At 32.9% G+C, this 22,922-nt stretch overlaps 2 protein-coding genes across 2 annotated transcripts in view; one reads left to right on the top strand and one right to left on the bottom strand.

Annotated features, from left to right (window-relative positions):
* Prp19 (pre-mRNA processing factor 19) overlaps positions 1-14,166 on the top strand; it is an 80,213-nt gene extending 66,047 nt beyond the window's left edge. The window contains exon 11 of the transcript XR_012756228.1: positions 13,936-14,166. The gene's annotated coding sequence lies outside the window, so the exon portion shown is untranslated. The remainder of the gene's footprint in view (positions 1-13,935) is intronic.
* LOC142322770 (pickpocket protein 28-like) overlaps positions 1-22,922 on the bottom strand; it is a 42,206-nt gene that overhangs the window by 10,009 nt on the left and 9,275 nt on the right. The window contains exons 3-7 of the mRNA XM_075361846.1: positions 21,033-21,144; positions 19,697-19,863; positions 17,694-17,925; positions 6,615-6,885; positions 5,786-5,845 (exon numbers count right to left, since the gene is read on the bottom strand). Of these exons, the coding sequence (XP_075217961.1) occupies positions 5,786-5,845; positions 6,615-6,885; positions 17,694-17,925; positions 19,697-19,863; positions 21,033-21,144 (842 nt within the window). The remainder of the gene's footprint in view (positions 1-5,785; positions 5,846-6,614; positions 6,886-17,693; positions 17,926-19,696; positions 19,864-21,032; positions 21,145-22,922) is intronic.

Genomic DNA, 22,922 nt, shown 5'->3' on the forward strand with positions numbered 1-22,922 from the left:
TTAAAAAGAAAGCGTTTGATCAATGGATCCTGCCCGTCCTTACCTATGGAATCAAAACTTTCATACAATCATTACAGAAGCTGCAGGTAGCACAAAGAAATGTGGAATGATGTATGCTTGGAGTAACCAGACAGGTAAGGAAGACCTGTAAATGGATCAGAGAACAGATGAAAGTATATGATACCATCATGAAAGTTAAAGAATTAAAATGGCAGTGAGCAGGCCATGTAACAAGAATAACTGATGGCAGATGGACTAAATTAGCACTAGAATAGATTAGCACTTGTTTGATTGATGATGATATCAAGTATACAGGATTGAATTGGCAGAAGATTGGAAGCCATATTAATGGGAAACATACAGCGGCGGCTTCTCGTTTCTCGGCCTCTGGCCCCGTACTGCAAACTGGCATTTCACGATATAGCCCGGGCGAAGATTGTACATAATACGGCATATGGCGACGCCTGAATTGGGGGAAACTTTCGAGAACGGTCGTCACCATATCGAATGCTTGCGCCTGAGGCAGTTAAACCTGCATCGTTCCCGGGCGGCCACCAATGAAGCCATGAGGATTCTTGAAGAGTGCAACCTCGAGGTCCTCTTGGTCCAGGAGCCGTATACGGTCGGGGATAGGGTGGTCGGCTTCCACGGGGTTGATGTTATTTATTCTCGTAGGGAACGGCCGCTCTCTGCGATCGTAGTCGGCTTGGTCTCGTTGGGTATCTTCTGGATGCCTCAGTTTTTTGGTTAGCAATTCACCGTCGTGCGAGTCACGAGGGGTACGCTCGATGTTGTACTGGTGTCGGGATACTTCCAGTTTGGATGGAACATCGATGACGTGTTGGCGAAGTTGGAATGAATTCTGGACGTTTTCCCAGGCATCAGAGTGCTGGTTGGACTGGATACTAACGTCAATTCTTCCGCCTGGGGTTCACCACTCACTGACCCCAGAGGCACTGGTATCGCACAGTTCGTTGAAGCCAGGAACCTCTACGAGGGAGAACAACCGCCGACTTTCTCTTCCGAACTGGCGTAAAGTTACATCGACGTCACCTTGGTGACGGGCGATTTGTTTAGGTGTACAAGTAGTTGGACTGTCTGGCCCGAGGCCAGTGTGAGCGATCATAGGCTATAACCTATAAAATCGCGTACGGAGTCGGTTCAAGAGCTCCAGACTCAGGTCGGTTTAACCTAAGGGGCCTGGATCAGGACAGACTGCGGCGCGTATGTGCGGCTGCCTTACAGGGGTTGGAATGGCACATGGAGCACAGGAAGGAGGTAGAATTGATGGCTGAACAATTTTGTTGGGCCACCAAGACTGGCTACGATAGCGTCCTACGGCGGCCTCGGCCAATGGACGAACCCTTAGGTAGTGGCTAGCCCGTTGATCGTAGAGTGCCTGTAACCGTCATTACCGCTGCTTCCGGGGAGAGTCTGTTAAACGCAGGCGGAAACCCGGGGAAAAAGTGGTGGTCCTCTGACCTTAGCGTGCGGCGCGAAAGAGTTAGGTCCGCTAGGAGAAGATACCAGCGTCGTCCCCTAACGGGGATTATCGTTGATGGTGCGCTGAGGGTCTGCGGATCTACCGGCGCGCCCGTAATGAGTACGTTCATGCCATCAAGGAAGCCAAACTCAAGTTTTGGCGAGACTCCATGCGTGAGTTGCAGCGCAACCCCTGGCAGCTTGCAGTCATGTTACCGGCCAAAGCCATTGCACTTGCTGTGCAGTGTTTGATGCGGATTTGGTGATCGTAACCACACTTTAATATCTGTGGCGACTTACCAGGCGTTCCTGGGTACTCTGTTTTCAGTTGCTCCGGAGGGTGAAGCAACTCGGCGTTAGGGTGGGTGAGACACCATTCCCTGGCGTACGGGCTGTGGAACCCGTAGATATAGACCGAGTGGTTTCTCGAATGGCACTGAGAAAGGCACCGAGGATTGACCAACTTGACCCGGATATTTTCCATCATCTGCTGCCTGTCATAAGAGAGCCGCTTGGCAGGCTGTTCTCGGAGTGCCTAAGTTGGGGTTGCTTTCCGACTTGTTGGAAGGTGGCTTTGGTGAGGGAGCTCTTAAAATCAGGAAAGGATCCGAGTGAGGTCAGCAGTTATCGACCCATCAGCTTCTTGCCGGTAATCGGCAAGTTGCTTGAAAGGCTGGTTGTAGAACGGCTTTGGGAAAGCATCGATATGAACTCACTTCTAAATCGAGGCCAGTATGGCTTCATGAAAGGGGTTGGCACCGAAGATTGCATCTTAAATGCTCTTGTTGAGGTGGAAGGCACCGACTGTAAATTTGTTTTGGCAATTTTTATTGACAAAGAGGCAGCATTTCCTTCCTTGTGTTGGTGTTCTGCCCTCTATGAGGTGGAACGCCGCAATGTTCCCGTAGTCCTTCAGGCCGTAGTACGTGACTACTTGTCTGATCGCACGGCTCTGTTTAAGGATGCGCACCTAGTTGTGGGAAAATGTCACCAGGAGAAGCCCGCAGAGCTCCGTTCTCGGTTCCTTGCTGTGGAACCTGGTATTCGACGGATTTTTGAAACTGACATTCCCGAAAGGGGTCACTGCCCAGGCTTTCGCCGATGACTATCTCCTGTTATTTCGTGGTAACTCACGACCGCAGCTAGAATATCGAGCGCAGGCGGCTTTGTCAACCGCAGAGGGTTGGATGGACATTCAAAATTTAAGATATCTGTGCCCAAGACGAAGTTTATACTTCTCAAAGATGCAGACAAATTATCATACAGTCGTAACTCCCGCATTAAGTATAAAGGCTTTGTAATCAGCCGAGTTCGAGTTCAAAGTACCTAGGTGTTTTGTTTGATGAGAAGTTGCTGTTTAGCAACCACATTACGCAAGTAGTGGCAGACGCCGTCTCTGTGATGCACAAGCATAGGATGATTGCTCGAAAGGATTAAAGGCTGTTGGGCCGTCATTTGTATATGATTTACCAAGGTGTCTTCGAAAGTATGATCTCTTACGCGTCGGCCGTTTGGGCGCATAGGTTGGAGAGAAATCGAGCACTTATTCAAAATTTAAGGGTACCCAAAGCAAAGCATTGATTGTATGCACTGGTGTTTTAAAAACAACCTCCTTCAAGGCTACCACTGTATAGGAAAAGGCTCTCCCAATCGATTTAGTGGTGATAGTTCGGGCGGCCATGTGGAAATTGCGAAGAGGCAGGGAGGCCGATGTATTTGAATGTGTTTTCGACCCAGGCCTGTACCGGAGCGGAACGGTGATCTCAATGCACCGGTTCTAAATTTCGAACAGTTGCCCACCTCTCGCCTGTGGAGGAGGCTTTACAGCATCGCGATGGAAGCATGGCAGCAAGAATGTCACGCCTAAGGGAAGGTCCTTGTATAAATTTATACAGGATCTGAGGGGGATGGTATGACTCTACTTTGTTTTTAAGGGCAACAAGAGCCTGAGTGCTCTCCAACCATGTAAATTTAAATCAATATTTGTTTCAATTCCGCCTGGCAGCTGAGCTGTGTTTAGAGACCCAGTCAAATAAACACATGATGTTCAACTGCCACCCTGTTCAGGCCACCCTGGAACTTAGAGGTCAAGGGGAAAACTGGCCACACACAAGCAGCGAGTCAATATGGCAAGAGCATTGTCAGACCATGTGGGAGTTTCTTGATGTGGTTGCTTTGTTCAACCGACATCAGTAGACTACCTAAGGGAAAAGACTTCTACCATGCTGCTGTAGAAAGCTAACTGAGAGATATGGCTGGCCACCAGCCAGATTATGGTTCCAAGTGTTTTAATGGTGGGCAGGCACTTGCTGGCATTCAGTGGCCTAGGCATGGGAGCAAATTGCTGTCTTTGATGAGATAAATTTAATTATTGATAGTCATATATGTTTTAGTAGTTGATGAGGTGCATCTATCCATTTTAGAGATATATGACAAGTGGGTGGTGGAACACACAAGCAAGTAGTGTATGATACCACACTTATTCCACTCACGCTTTTAGGTTAGTTCTAGGAGCTAGTTAAGACACTGGTCACTAAACTGTTTCAAGGCTCAGTAGACATTTGTGGCACAGACATTCGGTCTTATGCTTTAGGGTGACCGAATAGGGTGGTGGCAGGAGAAATGCCAAGCAAACCAATACTGAAGAGGCCTTCATCCTGCAGTGGATCAATAATGGCTGAAATGATGATGATGATGACGAATAAAAAATACTAATTCATAGTTGGACAATATTACACAAAAAATAAGGATAAATAATTTTTTGTTGAAAAAAGATGATTATGATAATAGTGAATTATTGCTAAAGAAGTGAAATTAAGGATAATAATTTATCTAATGATTAATCTTTTATTGACAGCAAGTAAGACATTTATTTATCAGAACTATAAATATGGTACAACTATTGGACATATTTTATCACTAATAGTTTCTGTATAACAAAGTAATTAGTTTGGTGAGACCAGTAGTAACATACTTGTATGTTTGAGAAATATGGATGCTGGACACATAAAAAACCTAGAGTTTTGATAGGAACTTGCTACAAAGAATTGTTGAGCCAGTGAAGAAAGAAGGCTATGGATAAATTCCGAACTTGAGACCTTAATTAATGGGAGGGATATAGTGAAATTTATAAAATCAATTATATGGATAGGTTGTGTATACAGAATGGATTATATAAGAATGCCAAAGTCAATATTAAAATAAAGATTAAATGCAAGGAAAAAATCCCTTTCAGCATGCCAGAAGGTGGAGGTAGATTTCACTGGTGCTAAGTAGGGGATAAAAAAGATTTCCACCTTAAAGTTAAGAAAAACTTCAAATTTACTAATATGACAATGGTTGCATATGTAAAAAAGTTTCACATGTTTAGCATACAACAAGCTCCATCTTCTTCCATCAATATTTTGGTCATCCCTTGGGATGGTCATATCAAAAATTGTTTTAGTCAAAAGTTTTAGGTAATGTTTAGATGATTAACGATCACTTTAAACCGATTCGATACTGTAACTATTAAGGGAGATATGATTCTTTTTTGTCTTCGAAACCCCATTTTTTCAACTCCCTGGGCCAGTGGTTGGTGATATCAAAAAACTTTACATAGATAAGTTTTAGGACCTTATACAAAGAATTGTGGGAACTTTAAACGAATTTGATATTTTACTTAATAAAAAGGTTATAGCAAAATTTTGTTGTTTCAAAAAAGCCACCCCATTTCTATCCCCATGGTTCAATTTTGTCCGTTAACAAACTCAATTGATTTTGGGTTGAGTTATTTTTAGGGAACAATTTGAACATGATTGATGCAAAATTATGACAGTTATCGTGTCCACAAGAAAGTGAAATAAATATATATATATAAACTTTTGAGCTGATAGTGGTTTTGGGATCTGGAGAATGTGAAACGAAGATATGACAAAATTTCTGGAAGTTGAATCATTGTATCCATTATAATAGGTAGCTTTCTTCTGAAATCTACCTAAAAGAAGCAGAGTAAGGAAGAGGTAGAAGGATGAGATGGGTGGAGAACTGGTGTCAATGAGACACAGAGGAATGAAATCTTATTGATGGTAGAGGAACATAAAGCATTGTTGTGAAAAATCCAAAACTCACAATCGGCCAATAAAAAGAAAGAAAAACATTTCTGCTTAGAAAAAAGAAGGAACTACTAATTCTGATTAATTCACAAAAGCAAATTAAGAAGTTTTGATTTACAAGACACGTACTCTTAGAGGAATTTTCTCAATCTTAATGAAGATTGAAAAAATTTCTCAAATTAAAATCACAAAAACTAAAAATGACTTACTTAGACTGTCCAAAAAACACTTTTCTTTTTCTTTACCACAAATTGGTGTATCAGAAAAATCTGAAAAACAAAACAAACAAAAAATAACTTTTAATATGATTATAAAGAATATATATCCACAAAATAAATACACAAAATTTTCTAAACCCAATATCCTACTTAAATTACTGTACGCACTTAAATATGTAACTTAAAAAAATAACTACCTAATAAAAATACTGTTGTTTTTTGCCAAAAACTATGTTGTTTTTGGAAACACAGGTGGCATGACCACCTATGTTTTTATAATGCAACAGCAAATTTTGGTTTTCCCACATACTGGTCATTTTTATTGCAATCTCTCAAGTGCCACAAAACAATCACAGTAAAAGTCAGAATTCACTATAATTGTACAGTTTCAGCTTACTGAAACAGATTCTCAGTAAATTATGTCACTAATGTAAAAAAAACAACCACTTTATTTCACTTCAAACCTGTCGTACCTCCTTCAGTTTTAATTATTGGCTGTTCCACTATAATGACTTACTTACTCTTTGTCTCTATCAATAGCTATAAACCCAATTTTCATCTCCAATTATGACCCTAAAGATGAAATTTGAGTTGTCAGTCATCTCCCAAAGTTAACAGTACTATAAGATTCTATCTGTTACAGAAGAGATGGACAATACAACATAATAATCACACAAATCTCATCACAAAAAAAGAATAAAAAGTTAATTTACATAATGGCGAAAGCTCAGAAAGAGACTTAATAATAATAACAATACAAACAGATATATACAAACTACATAATTTAAAATTTTTTAATAGCAATAACAGAAAGACTTACGAAGTTGAAAGATGGTGTTGCAATTACACATTTTACGTGTAACATTAGCTTCACATTCCTCTTCACAATTATTATGGGTATAAATATCAAAAAACATTAATTTTCTTTCATGACCATAATAACAACCACGTTCCATTGGAGTCCAGTTATGCAAAGCAGGATCTGTTTCAACTAATTTTGGTGTTATACGCAAAATTGTTGATCTATCCACCTCTGCATATGTTAAGAAGTGATGTACTGAAGGCTTTTCACTGGGATTATGTACTAATACCTAATGGAACAAAAATTACTGAAAATTAAAATTAGTTCCAATATACTACTAAAATATTACAAGTAAAATGTACTTAACTCTGTGTTAATATATGAGTATATATATTATTATACGAGGCATGTTTTTAAAGCACAGTTTTGAAATTTAAAAAAGGTTCATTATTCTTAACAATTTTATTTTTAGGTGAAGGTCTGTACTTTAATCTACTTTTCTATATAGTTGCCACCAATATTAAAGCGCTTGTCATATCGTGTAATCATCTTTTGAACACTGTTGTTATAGAAGTCTGCGACCTGACTTAACCCTTTGCGCTCTTCTGTCTAGCACTGCAGGCCACGGTGTTCTGTCTGTTCACTCTGATTTTGTATTGGGTAAGTTGTCCATGCATTCTCAAGTCCTGCATAGCAGGCCACAGTTAAATGTCTCTAGAACTCTTGTTTAATTTAACCTAGTTCAGCCATACAGCTCTGATTTATTTTTGCAACATATAACAAAACTGGTGTAAATGCCTAACTTTAAGTTCATGTCATTTACTTATGTTATAATTTCATTAATTCTCATAAAACTAATTTTTTAATTTGATATTTCTATTTTAAAATGATTAATAAAATTAAACAATAGCTGCTATTATATAATTGAAATAAAAATAATAATAAAAAATGCAAAAAACAAGTTTTGAAGTGAAAAATTGAAATACACTTATCATGAATTAACTTTTTAATGGTCTATGTGTTAGTTTATAAAATAATAAAATATGGTTTATAAATATAAAAATTTTAATAAAAAATGAAATTTTAAAATACAGAAACAAGTAAAAAACAACAATAAAACTGGAAAAATACAAATTAACTTTTAAATTTCCTACGTGTTATTTTACAAATAAAAATAAAATAAGGTATAAAAAAATATAAAAAATCAAGTTATTAATATAAAAAATAAAAGATGAGTCCAATTGTTTAATTTTTCCTCACTAAATCTAAAATATTTTAAAATTACAAAAGTCATTTACTTTTTAAATGTTTTTAAAGTATAGTACCTACTAAAACAGTCACCTGGATGTAGTCCACGGTTTTTAGTGCGTATTTCACAACATAATCTAGTGTGTTTTAGCTCTCCTTCGCCAGTCCTATTGCTGCAAACAACACAGTCTTTGGATTTTCTGGCATCAAAAATCCTGGTACATGCAACTATCCATTAAATCTTTTGTAGCCATCTATATTAGTGGGCTTGCCACACTTTTTAGTATTCCTAATATCACCTACCAAAGATTAATTCTGTTTGTTACAAAATTTTCTCTGTCTTGCCTCAGTGGTCTATTAGTATTATTTAAAAGTGTTCACTAATGAAACTTCTAGCAACCAAAAGAATACTCCACCACTTTACTGACTTTCTTGTGAATGAATAGCATGCTATGTAATGGTCTGCCAGATCCACCCCCTCCCCCATGAATTCAATATAACGATATACTGTGGCTTGTTTTTTAATGACTTCTACCTCTCCACCATTCTTAATTCATTTAACATTCTCAAATTAGTTATTATAACAGGTTAACATGGTTACAGTATGTTTGTCCTTCTACACCAGTACATTGATATAAGAAGAATCATTATCGTTTTTATCTTTTCTCAGTGTAAGAATTTCACCCTTCCTCAAATTGGGTTTTGTTCTGCTTTCCTTCAGAAGCTCTTTCCATGTCCCAGTTAAATGTACATTCATTGCATATAATTCTTTGGCCAACTCTACACTACTGTAGTATTGGTCTGTAAACACATGGAAACCTGTTATATTTCCATAACTTTGTTCAAGTCTATTTACTAATGTTAAAACAATCCTAGTAGTAGTAAGTAATTCAGGTTTCACTAGAACATATATGTTAATGAACCCATATAGGGCTTCATGGTACAGACATATCCACAAACAGCATCACAAGCCATAAAGGTTTTGATTCCGCATTTTATCTTTGTTATAGACTTTAAAGTCTATAGTACTTTCATCAATGCTTACTTTATTAGAGGGGCAGAAATTTTCTTTCCAAATACTTAACCACTCGTTTAGCTTTTCTGGATCTGGTTAAAGTGCCTAAAATAGGACCTGTATTGATGGGAGGGCTTAGGTATAGACTCCAAAATATTTGAAAAAATCTCTTGTTTGCAAACACATCCTTAAAAAAGGGCTGATAATCCAACCAGTCTGAGGAAAAATAATCATCTAGTTCTGGTTTAGGATTGAGGGACATATTCATAATCACACAAAGAAATGCTTTAAGTTCGGGCAATGTAACATCTAACCGTGTGTGCCAAACAGAACTTTTTGTTAAGGGAGTATAGATTTATATTTTTTCCCTTTCATATTTATTAGTTTCATTAACAATTTGGAGCAACAGCTCATCAGTAAAAAATAGCTGGAAATAACTAATTTCCGAGTCCCTATCAAATCCTGGTAGTGGGTTAAAACCACATCGATTTTTTGCTACAAAATCAAATTCCAGAAAACTTACATCTTCATTTGTCCACTCATGCACGCCATTTGTATGTGTCGTCTGTGGTTTCAAGCAAGACATTTTACTCGTACTCATTTTCACTATCGGACAAATCTTGAATGGCTTCTACATCGCTACCGTGATCATTATCGAAGTTTACAGTGTTCTCTTCATTTGAGCTGGTGGAAGGCTGCAGTATATTATCATAAACTAGATAGTTCTTTAAATTGTCTATTTCACTACTTGCAAAAAACTTCTGTCCTTGGCAGCCGTAACTTTTTATAAAACACGAACAAGTACAAAAAACACGAACTATATGTATTCAAAACACGAACTAAAATTAATAATAATGAAAACCTATAACATTTTTAACTTATTTTATTAGAGTTTTAACACAAATGTATCTGAATAATAATGGAACAGTACTAAAAGTTAGATTTGGTAGGAGACTATTTACATGCTACAAAAGTATAAAATTCATACGTTAAATTAGTCATAATTGATAATGCTAGCATTATATTTATTATAAAATGAAAGATAATTTTATGTACTATAAGAAAATAAACAACAGTAATTTCAATAAGAATATAATAACTTTCTTATCAGTGATTAGTTGTGAGAAAAATGACTCGCAGAGAGTCATATCTAATGAAAAAAAAACATTGTTTTAACTAATTTTTATGTAACATTTGTACTTTTATCAGTTCTTAGAATGATTATTATATAGAATTACGTTACTGAAAGATAAATAATTTAGTATAAAAGAATTAAAGTGTGAATGTATGTGTTCAGCAATGCAGACCCCAAGAGAGTGTTCGCGGAAAACGACTGTGGCCTGCAATGCAGGGCAGGAGAGCTATAAACACAAGTTATATATTAAGTAGAATCAAACCTGTTGGAAGAATGATTATGGGCTGCACTGCAGGCCACAAGAGTGATTGGACAATTTAGCAAAGTACATACAGAGCACTAAGGATTAATAAACACCGCAACACGGTCGCTTTGACACCATCATCGTCAATTTATGCGTTCGGTCACAATTTCATAGACAACACTTCTTGAAACTTGAGGAAACTCTTCAGATAGCGAAGAAATCGTAAAGCGTCTGTTCTCTCTCAGTTTTTCGTCAACTTTCTACACCAAATCTTCAATAATGACTAAAGCTCGTTCATTCCGTTCCTCATCATGAACATTCTGGCGGCCATCTTTAAAAGCTCTAACCCATTTTCGTACCATTCCATCGCTCATAATATTTTCTCCATATACTTCACTGATCTGACAATAAATTTCAGCCGCTTTCATGCCTTTAGCACTAAGAAAACTAATTACACCACGTATTTCACAGTCGGCGGGATTCTCGATCAGCGGAGGCATTTTAATTACTCACAAACAACTGCAAATACAGTCGAATGTTTCCGTAATGGCGTCTGTGGCTTGCCAAGAGATGCGGGTACACAATGCGCATGTGTGGAATGCCGACCGCAGCATAGCAGCGGGAGAATTTCAAAACGGTACTTACTTTAAAAACATGCCTCGTATGAAACAGTTAATATGGTTCAACCTAATAATTTTTCACGGTAAGTAATTATTCATATAAAGAATAGATAATGATGGATCAATAAAAAAAAACATGATTTTTCAAGTGATCATGACTATAAAATTTCACTAACTGCTAAATCAGATCTGCTACTTTTTGACTTATCTTATTTTTATGTACTGCCAAACTTCACAACACCTGTTTAATAACTTATTATATTATCTGATTACAAGGTTCATTTTTATTTTGAGGCTGTTTATACGATCATTAACCCTTAAAAATAACAATACTGGATTGAAAATATGCTCAGCATTCTTTTACTTAGTTCATGTATAAAAACTGGCTTATTAAAGCCATTTTTAACATTACTTAAGCTGTTGATATTTTTTCCTTAGTTCACACCCTCCGATTTTTAGGATGTTACTTCTGATCAGACACAAGTGTGGTGGAACCATTATGTTGTGAGGTGTACATTTTACCATCTCACCAAGGACCAAACAAGAAGTTTAGTATGTTTTGTTTTTTCTTTCTCTTGTCTTTTAAGCCTATTTTCCATAAGTTTTTCAGGAACTACACAACAATTCTAGCAGAATTTTCTTTTGCCAGATGCTCCTCCTGACACTAATCTACAAGAGAATCCAGCAAAAAATAGTGAAAATGAACATTATCTATCATGCCCACAGTTATTAATTAACACATAACTGCCTAAGTTAATTAACTAATGCAGTTATGTGCAAATTATTCTGCTTGAACACTGTTACTACTGATTTTCTGTTGTAATTTTAATCCTACAAAGCATGAATTTTCAAATTTAAAAAAAAATACTTTTATTCTAAAAATAATGTATAGTTTATAGGAAAAATTGTTAAAAAATTAGAAAGAAATTGGTTTATTATTTAGAAATTTTATTTGTGTGGTTGCCAAGCAGCTACTTTATGCATTGTTGACCATCTATTAGGTTCTGAATTATTTACTTGTTTGTTGTTTATGCTATTTAATTACATTACAAAAATAAATATTTTCTAATCCTAAATCATATAAAATACTTTCATTCTCTACAATATAATTAAAAATGTGTAATTTTAATAAATTTGAAAAAAAAACAAAAATCTTCGTTATTTTGTAAAGATAAATACCTAAATTATTTTTATTGTAATTTTTTAACACATTTTCTATGCCTATAATCATAAACTATAGAATAATAACTTAAGAATTAATACTGTATTTTTGACCAGTCTAAACTAATTTTTTTAAATGACTTGTATTGATATGTTTTAACTTATAATACTATCCTTTAGCTTATAATTAGTTTTATATTCTTGGTTCAATAAATTAAATATTCTATAAAACCTGAAAATAAAAAATTATTACATAATCACTTTACATTATCTTCACAAATAAATAGCCTAAACATGTTCAACAGTATGATATTTCATAAAACAATTATTTTTGTTATTGAAGCACAAATAAACTAAACACATTGTGCACTTCACTCTTGTAAATCCTTTATAATTTGGAATTTAAAATTTTTGTTTTTTGATGATACGTTTAGGTGTTCATATTTATCCAAACAATATTAGTTGAAGATTTTAATATTTTTTTTTGGCGGTTGTTCTTTACTGGAACTAGGACAACCTCTAGTTGGTATTGTGTTTATATCAGTTTTACGTAATACTTCAGCTATTTCCAGTCTGAAAGCAAATAATGACAGGGCTTTTTGTTTTCTACTGGTAGTTTTACTTTCTAAAACTCTCCTGTATAATAACCAAGCATTTACAACAGTTATATCAATCATATGTTAAAGCAACCGAAGGAACCATTTTCTTGTTTTCATCGTAATTTGTTTTCGCCCAATTAAACTGTTTATGTCCACTCCACCCATGTTTTTGTTATATGCTGTGATCACATCTTGACAAGGTACCTTTTCATGGGATTTTGTTTTTCTATTATAATGCATAACATCCTTCACAGGTTAGATTCCAACAAATGTTGACAATATTGTAACAACTTTCTTGTCTCTCCAAGCTAAATTGGAGACTTCAGTTCCATCTACAATCCCAAAAAATTCAACACTAGTTCTCCTAGGCTGTTTTTGCAGTTCTTCATCTGAAGGAAGCTTGCATTTAGTTATCCGGTTACGATGAACCATACCCAAAAATAGAATACCCTTCTTTTTTTTTAATAGACCATAAGAAGAATTGATGTGTATAAGTTATCGTGGTAAAGTTTAAGATTTTTATTTTCTGGGATTATTCTTACCAGTCTCACTGCAACATTGCTAGTAGCACCCATATCTAGTTCATCTTTATGTCCATCAGCATCATTTTCTTATCCAGAATAAATTTCAAAATTATAAGTGAAACCAGATACACCACTCAGTACAAATAACTTGTACCCATATTTGTGAGGCTAATTCGGTAAATATTGTTTTATTTGATGATGTACTTTAGTGGGGCACAGATGTTCATCAGTTGACAAAATTCTTCTACTGGAACTGTAGAAAACCTTTTCAAAAGGTGTTCAAGCTGGTCTTAACTTAAATAGTTTGTCATGACCAGGCTGCCCTCGAGTAACTAATTTATTATTATTTAAATGAATATAACGCCTTATTGTATCAAATTTATTAACTGCCACTGTCTCTTGAACTAATGTTATACCAATTAATGGATGCCAATAGTATCTAACATTTTTAATACAGGCAAACTTGCAAATTACACAAACACTAACATATTTTTTTACCTCATTGGGTGTAATTTTGACAGGTTTTTCAGGTGTTTTTTGTATACTGTACAATGAACTATGTTGTGAAATGTGTTCTATGATTTTATTAACCAAAAAAAAAATAACTGAAAAATTCATAGGGTGCATTTAAAGAATTTATTTTATCAGGCAAATCCGTGCTTGATACAAAGTCAGTGTCATTAACTTTAAGAAATTTCCACAGAATTGGTTATTTAGCAGGTTTAATAATTTTAGGTTCATTTATATGAGAACTAGAATCACTGAAATGTTCTTGAATTTTCTGTTTTTGTAGATATTTGGCCTAACAAGACAGCAGAAGGTGCACAACTTCTCAGTTTACTAATTTGTGAAGCAAATGGACCTTCAACATTGGAACATACTTGTACATCAGAATGAACATCAATTTCATCCACAGCATCTAATTCATTAAATAATATATTTTTATTAAGATTAGGATCTATCTCATCATCGTCACCACTTAATTTGCTTCCACTAGAAATATCTTTGAAAATATTTTCCACAGTTAATTTTCTCAAAGCCCTTACATGTAATCTATCGTGTTGGTTGCCAAATGGCTATTCCATGCATTGTAGGATTAATTCTTCAATAAAATTAAATATTCATTTAATCTCATCAATAAAATTAAAATTAAATATTCATTAAATCTCATCAATAAAATTAAATATTCAACTTTTAACCAACTACTCTATTACTAGTACATCAGAACTTCCTGTTGCTACAATTTCACATTTACTTTACAGCAAAAAACTCATGGATATGCCCTTTTGATTTTCCTTTACTCCTGTCTGTTAAATGTTTCTTAATATTTGGCTAATACCAAAAAATGTAAAAATTATACTTATGAAGCAAGTTTTGAAATTCAAGAAATGTACACTAGTTCCATAACACTAGATGACAAGACGCAAAACATTAAGTAGCACATATTTTTTGAACTAATACATCCAATTACAATACATGGGAATTATTTAGCATAACAAACTTCTTGTAATTTGTATATTTGAAGAGTTACATTTAAAGATCCGGTTATGTCCAGCTTCTAAAGATTGTTTTCTTCTTTTAACTGGCAACTCCTACATATACTTTAAACTAAGTCTAGATAATGAAATATGTTCAATGAATAAATTACATGATCAAGGCAGGAATTGAACTCAGGATCTTCAGCATAACTATTGCTTAACAAATTGGGATAGCAAACCAAATTTCATCAAACAAGATTAATTAGAAATAACAAAATATTATTAGAAGACAAGTGTTATTCACTTTCATTACAAAACCATAAGTCTACCATCCATGTACAAATCATCATCAGTAAAAAAAAAAGACTAAAATCACAGTATAAGTTCATATTGTGGTTACGGTTTATCAGCAAATATTGCGATGTGGTTGAGTCTAACTCTTAAATAAACAACATAATTTCTGACGCTTTTTTACATCATTAATTATAGAAAATTTATAAGATATATCCACATTATTTCTTAACTTTACAGATATCTAAAATCTTTTTCCATTTTTATGACATCTATTTTGGATAGTATCTGAATGTTGTTCACTCCTACAGAACCATTCACTTATGATAGTAGTTTGTTCACAGTACTGGAGTTTCATTTTATGAAAAAATAATCACTGTGGTTAAATTTCTTTATACCTTGTTAATTTAATTACATTATAATTTAATGAAGAGCAATGTTGTATAATAATAAACATTTTTAGCTTCACTGTTTTATGTCTGTTTATTTATTATCTCTGTTAACAAAATGCTTGTGCCCAGTAACAGCTACCCTACTTCTTATTTATTTTATGAGAAGTCAAAAAAGTGTAAAAACTCCAAGTCTATGTTGGATTTGAACTCAAAATCTCTTGGAAGACAGAAGTATATTTCTGTCATCAAATATACTGGTGTCTGAGAATTATTTGAACAACTTTGATATTCTGTTAGAAAAAAGTAATAGTCCAATTAATGAATGGTTGGGCTCTCTTTAACAGGGCAGTTCATAAAGTTTCCAATAGCAAATTCTAGGTAGCGCAGTGTATTACATATGTAACCGCATATGTCAGTCGCCATGAATCCACAGATGAAAGCACAGTGTCTATAGTGGTTTATTGAAACAAAATCAGATAGATAATTTTGATGAAGTTTTAGAACTCTGCATAACTTGAGCCACCCTCTAGAACAAGCATTCATCACTCTGTATGATAAATTTAAAGAAACTGGCAGTATTGAGCAGTGAAGAAGGGTACAGGCAGGCCTAGAACAATGGACCCACCGGGTTGGTCTAGTGTTGAACGCGTCTTCCCAAATCAGCTGATTTGGAAGTCGAGAGTTCCAGCGTTCAAGTCCTAGTAAAGCCAGCTATTTTTACACGGACTTGAATACTAGATTTTGGATATTGTGTTCTTTGGTGGTTGGGTTTCAATTAACCACACATCTCAGGTATGGTCGAACTGAGAATGTACAAGACTACATACACTTCATTCACACTCATACATATCATCCTCATTCATCCTCTGAAGTATTATCTAAACGATAGTTACCGGAGGCTAAACAGGAAAAAGAAAGAAGGCCTAGAACACTGATGAAAAATTGAAGATCATTCATCAGTTTTTTGTTCACAGCCCTGGGAAGTCAACTCAGATTGCAATGCCATCTACCATTCACAATGTTTTGAAGAAATGATTAAAACTACGTCCTTATAAATTACAAATATTACAGCACATAACACTACAAGATCACACTGCTGTAAAAGGAATTTCTGTGGAAATGATTTAAAAAATTGGAAATGATGATTGTTACCTTAAAAAAGCTATTTTCTTAGACAAGGCTACATTTCACATGTTTGGAAGAAGTGGACACTGAGAACATTCAAATATGGGGATCAGAGAACTCACATATTACACTTAATCATATTAGAGATAGCTCAAAAATAAATGTTTGGTGCAGATTGTTTCACAATCCTGTGATTGGAATTTTTTTCTTTGCAGAAATGACAGTAACATGAATATCTGGATTTGGCTTGAAGAGTTACAACCCGAAATCATATTCCACAAGTTGAAGTTCCAACACATCGGGATTTATTAGTATGTGAATCCCTCAACAATACATTCTCAAATCATTGGATTGGATGTGATGGACCACCTTGACCACTGGATATAACTCTATGTGATTATTTCCTATGGGGTTTCATCAAGGATAATGTATATAAAACTCGTGAAGAGAATATTGATGACCTTAAGAAGAGGATTGTTGACGCATTCGAACATGTGAATATGTTACAATGAACATGGCATGAAATTGATTACTGGTTGGATATTTTGAGAATTACTAATGGTGTATACATTGATTGAAAGTATTTGATTACTGGTAAAAAAAACTTTCAATTTTAATGTTTCTAAATCATAAAACCCATTTTTGAATCTTAAATAAATTATTTACTCAAAATCAAAGTTGTAAAGATAATTCTCCGACACCTGGTATAATTAAATATATTTGGATAAGAGAAAGAGAAATACTAAAACCACTCTAATACAGACCATTTTCATTAATGATTGATGTTTTTTTCCATTACAAATTGGGTTAGTTCAACCATGGAATGTTTTCTTTTTATATACAAATTTGTTTTTTTCATTTAGTACAATTATTATTTTTATCTCATTGTACAACTTATAATTATTTTATTTTAGTTTTTCTTTGTAAAAGCAACTTTAAATAACAAGTAGCTTTTAAAACTACTTTATAAAAAACACCTGGAGAAAACTATGAAAAGTGTTATAAGAAAGAGAGGTTATTAGTTAGAAATAGATATTTATAGTCTATTAGAAGAAAAAGAAATTCATTTAATTTTAAAAATTGAATACCCTGTATGCATGAATATCAAATTAAATAACAGACAATGTTTTAAGTCAAATGTTTGTACCTAAAATTGAACCAAAACCCAACAGTGGAAAAATTCACAATTTAAAAATCAACTGAATGTAAGTACAGTTGTAGACATGATGTAACCACAGAAAAAAATATAATAACAATCAACTTACCATGAAATCATAAGATTTTGGCTTACAATATTCCTGTACATTATCCGCTTCAAAATCTAATAAAAAATTAACAGAATATGCAAGATTGCTACCAGGTAGCCTAAAAGGTATGGAATCAAAAGGATCACCTTCCCTTTTCACATATCCATTATCAGGAGACCAGTGTGAACTATTCATCATATATTTATAAGGATAATTCATAAGAATCGGTATAGGTATTGTAGAAATAAAACTATAATAAACAAAAAGAAAAAAAATTAAAAGTTTTCGTAACGTACATCCACAGTTCAATCAATATTAATAACTAAAATACCATAGCAAAATCTTAACACTAACAAAAGAAAAACTATAAGAAAATTTAAATTGACATGCCCCATTTTGAAAAAAGAAGGATTACAAAGGCTGTCCAAAAAGTAAGTTCCATTAGGCTAATGTAAAATTAACACACTTCAAATTTTTTGAACCCCTTAAGGTGTAAAAAGAGACAAAAACTGCTAGGCACCATCCACATTTGGATAAATTTGTTTTGTAGATCAACAAAACTTACTGACTCTATTTGCCAAATCATCAGTCACCAAAAATATGTAATTCACGTCAAACTTTGTGCACATTATTTTAAATCATTCATTGTATAAGTGATCTTAAGCTTCCTGTTAACACTAATTGTAAAACATTAAATATATATGATATTTCCACAAGTATATAAAAAGGAAATCTTTTTCTTTAATCCATTTAATAAATAAATAAAAAAAAAAAAAAAAATGAAATAATTTCAATTAATAAAAATTACTAGAACATTTTTTGAATTAATAAAAAAATTCCATCTGTCACCTGGTTGTAGAATGCAAAAACAAGCATGCAGTGTGGCAATGATAACAGTAATAATATTATCTGTAGTAAGAACATTACCCTTAACTGGTGGTAAAAAAAAAATGTTAATACAGTGAGTTTGAAAATATTAAAAATGAAAAAGTAATACAATTTTAAAATTTGTAGTTTTAATCTGGTCATCTTTCTTTTATGCAGATGAAACAGATACACTGATTGTATGAGATAGACCTGGTGTAGTGAGTATAAAGTGTTATGAAGATAGTGGATACAATTTCCTTCCTCAAGTTCTGGAACTTCCATTCTTTCTAACTTTCTTTCTTTGCATGCCATTTTTTTTTTCTCTATTTGTGGGTTGAGATACAGAAAGCAATACACTGCTCCTAATAATTTATGAAAGTATAGCACTTCAAAAGAGTGTTCATTTCTCTAGCATATTTATGTGAAACACATTTATTTTTGTCTCTATTTTTAACTTTTTCAAAGAGATATTCACGCTATCTCTTTTATCTCCAGACATGTTGCTACTTTTCTCTTGGTTTTCAAGGATTTTTTCTTTTTTTTATTATTGAGGGACTCTTCTGTTTTTAACAAACAGATATTGCAAACATGGATGAAACAATGAGTAGACAACTTTAAACACCTAATTTCATTTACTTTAAATTAAATTAAATATATTCATAATACTGAGAAGGTAAGTTCATCAATATGTTCTGACAAGCAGGTAGTGTCAAACTGCCACAACTGGATAAAAACCCATTTACATGAATAACTTTCTTTAAGTAAGATATACATATTATCCAGTTATTATGAAAAAATAAACAGATCTGAGCTGAATTGTAAAAGAAGACTGCTGAAAATACTACACTAATTCACGTAAAAACTGTTTGTGTGCAGACCACAGTTTTTAATATTGTTTCCTTATGATTCGGTAATGAGTATAAGTGAATCAGATGTTGAACATAAACCTTTAAATCATGCTCTGAATTTATAATATTATTATAAATTTATAAAGAATATTAATATATTTTTTCAATTTAAATAGTCATTATGAGCTGATAATTAGCAATTAGTTTATATAAAAACCATATGATTAATATAAAAAAAAAACTAAATAAACAATACTTATGAATTTCTTTTTTTTTATTAAATTTTAATCTCAATTTAATGCTTACTTTTTAATATAAGTCTGAGAATAAAATCCTAGCGGTGGTATCATATTAAAAGAATGACATGGACTCGAAAACATTACAGAAAACTGCATAAGTGAGCATGGTTTTTCTTCTTTTTTTTCACGCCAAAACAGGTTTTTGACAGTTTTTTTACATGTTTTTACTTCCATCTGTAACAGAACTACTGAATGAAATAAAGAATTAAAATAGGAGTGCAATCCAGAAAGTAAAGAGTGTTTTGCACTTAATGCTTAAGCAGGTAACAATTTACCAGTGATAATGAATTCAGTTAGTGCTCTGCTACATAAGCCCAGACTTAGCCAAGTTTTGTAACTGCAATTATATTATAACAGTTTCCTAACCATTTCAAATATATGGAGAAATAAAAACCCACCATATATTAATTTTTTCAAAATAAATTTACTAAATCAATAATTGCATGGTGATTCACATTTCATAGATCACAAGAATTTTGCTCAAATTTCAAAATCTCTCTAAACAGAATTTTTGATGGTATCTTATCTTAAGTACAAAAAATTTATGCTAAATGATACCCATTCAAAAGTGAGCAAGAGCAGCCTTGATTGAAGTTTCTTAATCATTTTAAGCAAGAGGACAATGAATTTCTTAATCACACTGTTAGTAGCAATGAAACATGAATTTTCCATAATACTACTGAAATTAATTTTAATAAATGAAGGTGTATCATTCAAGACTATTTCAAAACTGAAATTTAAGCAAACAGAAAGTGATGGTGGTACTATCAGAAATTATAAATTTTCAAATTCAATAAGAAACATTTAACCAGCTTCACAAACAAAACTAATGTTGTTCATTGTCAATTGGTATTTTTTTCATGAAAATGCTTATCCATGCTTAGGTGCAATACCACAAGCAATGCTTCAAAAACTTATTAAGAAAGAATTTGACTATCAGCCCTGCTTTGACTCCTACTGAATTTCATTTTATATCCAAAACAAAATGAATTTTTGTGAACTGATAATGAAATTAAAGAACTTGCCACAGAATAGCTGACAAAACTAGTTAATAGCATAATTCTAAAATAACATAATTGCAGATTCAATACAATTAAGTATTTAAATTTAAATGATGACTTTATAAAATCAATAACAAAATGTTGTTATAACTATTAAAAAAAATATCTTTTATTTACTATATGTTTTAAACCTATTAAAGTAAAAAGTTTTTCTTTACTTTCTGCATGAGCCACTAAAATAATCATTTTTAGTTACCTCTTAAATATTAAAATTAGAAGTGAAAAATTGATGTTACAGAAATAGAGAAATAACAAACAAGACTGAATGAGAAACATACTCACCTCAAACGTGTCAACAAAAATGTCTTCAAGAGAATTATCATTATCATACAATTCAACTGCTTTATCATTTGAGTTGGAACAAAATAGTGATGCAAGATGCAGTTTTTGAATTCTAGAAAAATAAAAAAATTGCCAGCAGAAATTTTAATGTGAAGTGAATCTCATTTATTTCTAGTTTATTAGCCACCAACTAGCAACAGCACCTTATAATATAGTATTTAAACAAAATGTATTCATTCAACTAGTAAACATATGCACTCAACTATGGAGTTTATTGAGGGCCAGTTAAATTGTTAAAAAGTGATATTAGAAATTTTTCACAAAATTTTACATTTACAAAGATTGACAGTTTTCTAATTAATATACAAATTTTGTTAATGTTTTTGTAACATATTGCAATGTATATATTAAGCAAATGACTCATTCAACAGCATACCATACAAAATGTTAGAGAATAAAAAGATAATAAACAAAACACCAGATGACCTGAAGTCTGTTTAATTCTTTCAAGCAATCTCACGTAATCATGAGTTAATTAAGGACTAATAAGGTGTTAATTAGCCCACTTGCTTCTTAACAATAAGTAAATGACAAACACTGATTTGCAGGCAGAATGGTTGGCTGGTGAAAAAGTATAATCAACAATAGTTACAGCTAGTAGACTACTTTAATTTAAAGCCTGCTTAATATAAGATCAGCTGAATCCATACCATACTTTTCTCTAAAATATGCCATAAAGGTGAATTATCTAATGACACACTGGGTCTTATCTATTATCCAGAGGAAACCAAAAATAAAAAAAATGTTCTTACAAAAAAAGGTTTATTTAATTTTTTTTGGTTATTGCCCTACAAAATCTTTTATTGAAATATATCCCCACTGAGTAAATTATAATAGTACTATACTAAATGTAAAAATGTACAAATCAAAAAAATGATAATCAGCACAAATTAAAATTTCACTTCAGTTTGGTATGAAACAGAAAAATAAGTCACAATTTACAGACATAACTACTCATATGGTATTTGAGTAATACTCATATGCTGTATGGTTATAGGTTGTGCATGTATAAAAAATTATATCGTTATCCACTACACTACAAATATTGTGAAATTTAAATAATTTTATTAAAAAATCGACATCAAATTTTAAAAAAGGTAAGTTTCTACTTAACATAATACTTGAAATTTTCCTTCTAAAAAACTATGCTTAATTTTATTTTAATTGATTTTATAATGAAAAATTAAATCATCACATACATAAAAAAAATATTTAAAAAATTTATTACATGTCACTGAGGACAATTACCTTAATTTTGAAAAATTAAATATCAAACAGAATCCAATCTACTTCTGAAAATTTATTTTCAGGAACCACATAGCTATATACGTTTACATCAGGCCAGCAGTTTTTGAGTGAGCATCAGGACATACATACAAACAATATAATTTATATACAGAATGGCTAAAAAGTCCCTTTTCATAAATACAACACACTATAATACTGGTTGGTAATACTGTATGTTATCAGGTTATTGTAAAGATTAATCAGCTGCTTTCATTTACTCAACAAAGCTCTAAGTTTGTTAGAAATTGATGTTATTTTTATATATTCATTGAGAATTCTGTTTGTGCATTTTTAAGTTAAAATGGCAAACACAAGTGGCATTCAATTGAATAGAGACTTGTTGCTAGTGTTTGGGTGCATGAGTGTACAAATGCAAATGAAAACTATGAAAATGTTAACAACATTCAGTTTGATTCAGTTCCATTTGTATTAACACTCCAAAAGTAGAAAAAAAAAATAGCCTTTTTTTTAGAGTCAGTCCATGATTTGAAACAATCTGGACACCCTTCCAGGTGATTTAATAGCTCTAATGTTGTAGAGGAA

Source organism: Lycorma delicatula, chromosome 4 (genome assembly GCF_047948215.1).
Source record: "Lycorma delicatula isolate Av1 chromosome 4, ASM4794821v1, whole genome shotgun sequence".
In the NCBI taxonomy this organism is placed as follows: Eukaryota; Metazoa; Arthropoda; class Insecta; order Hemiptera; family Fulgoridae; genus Lycorma; species Lycorma delicatula.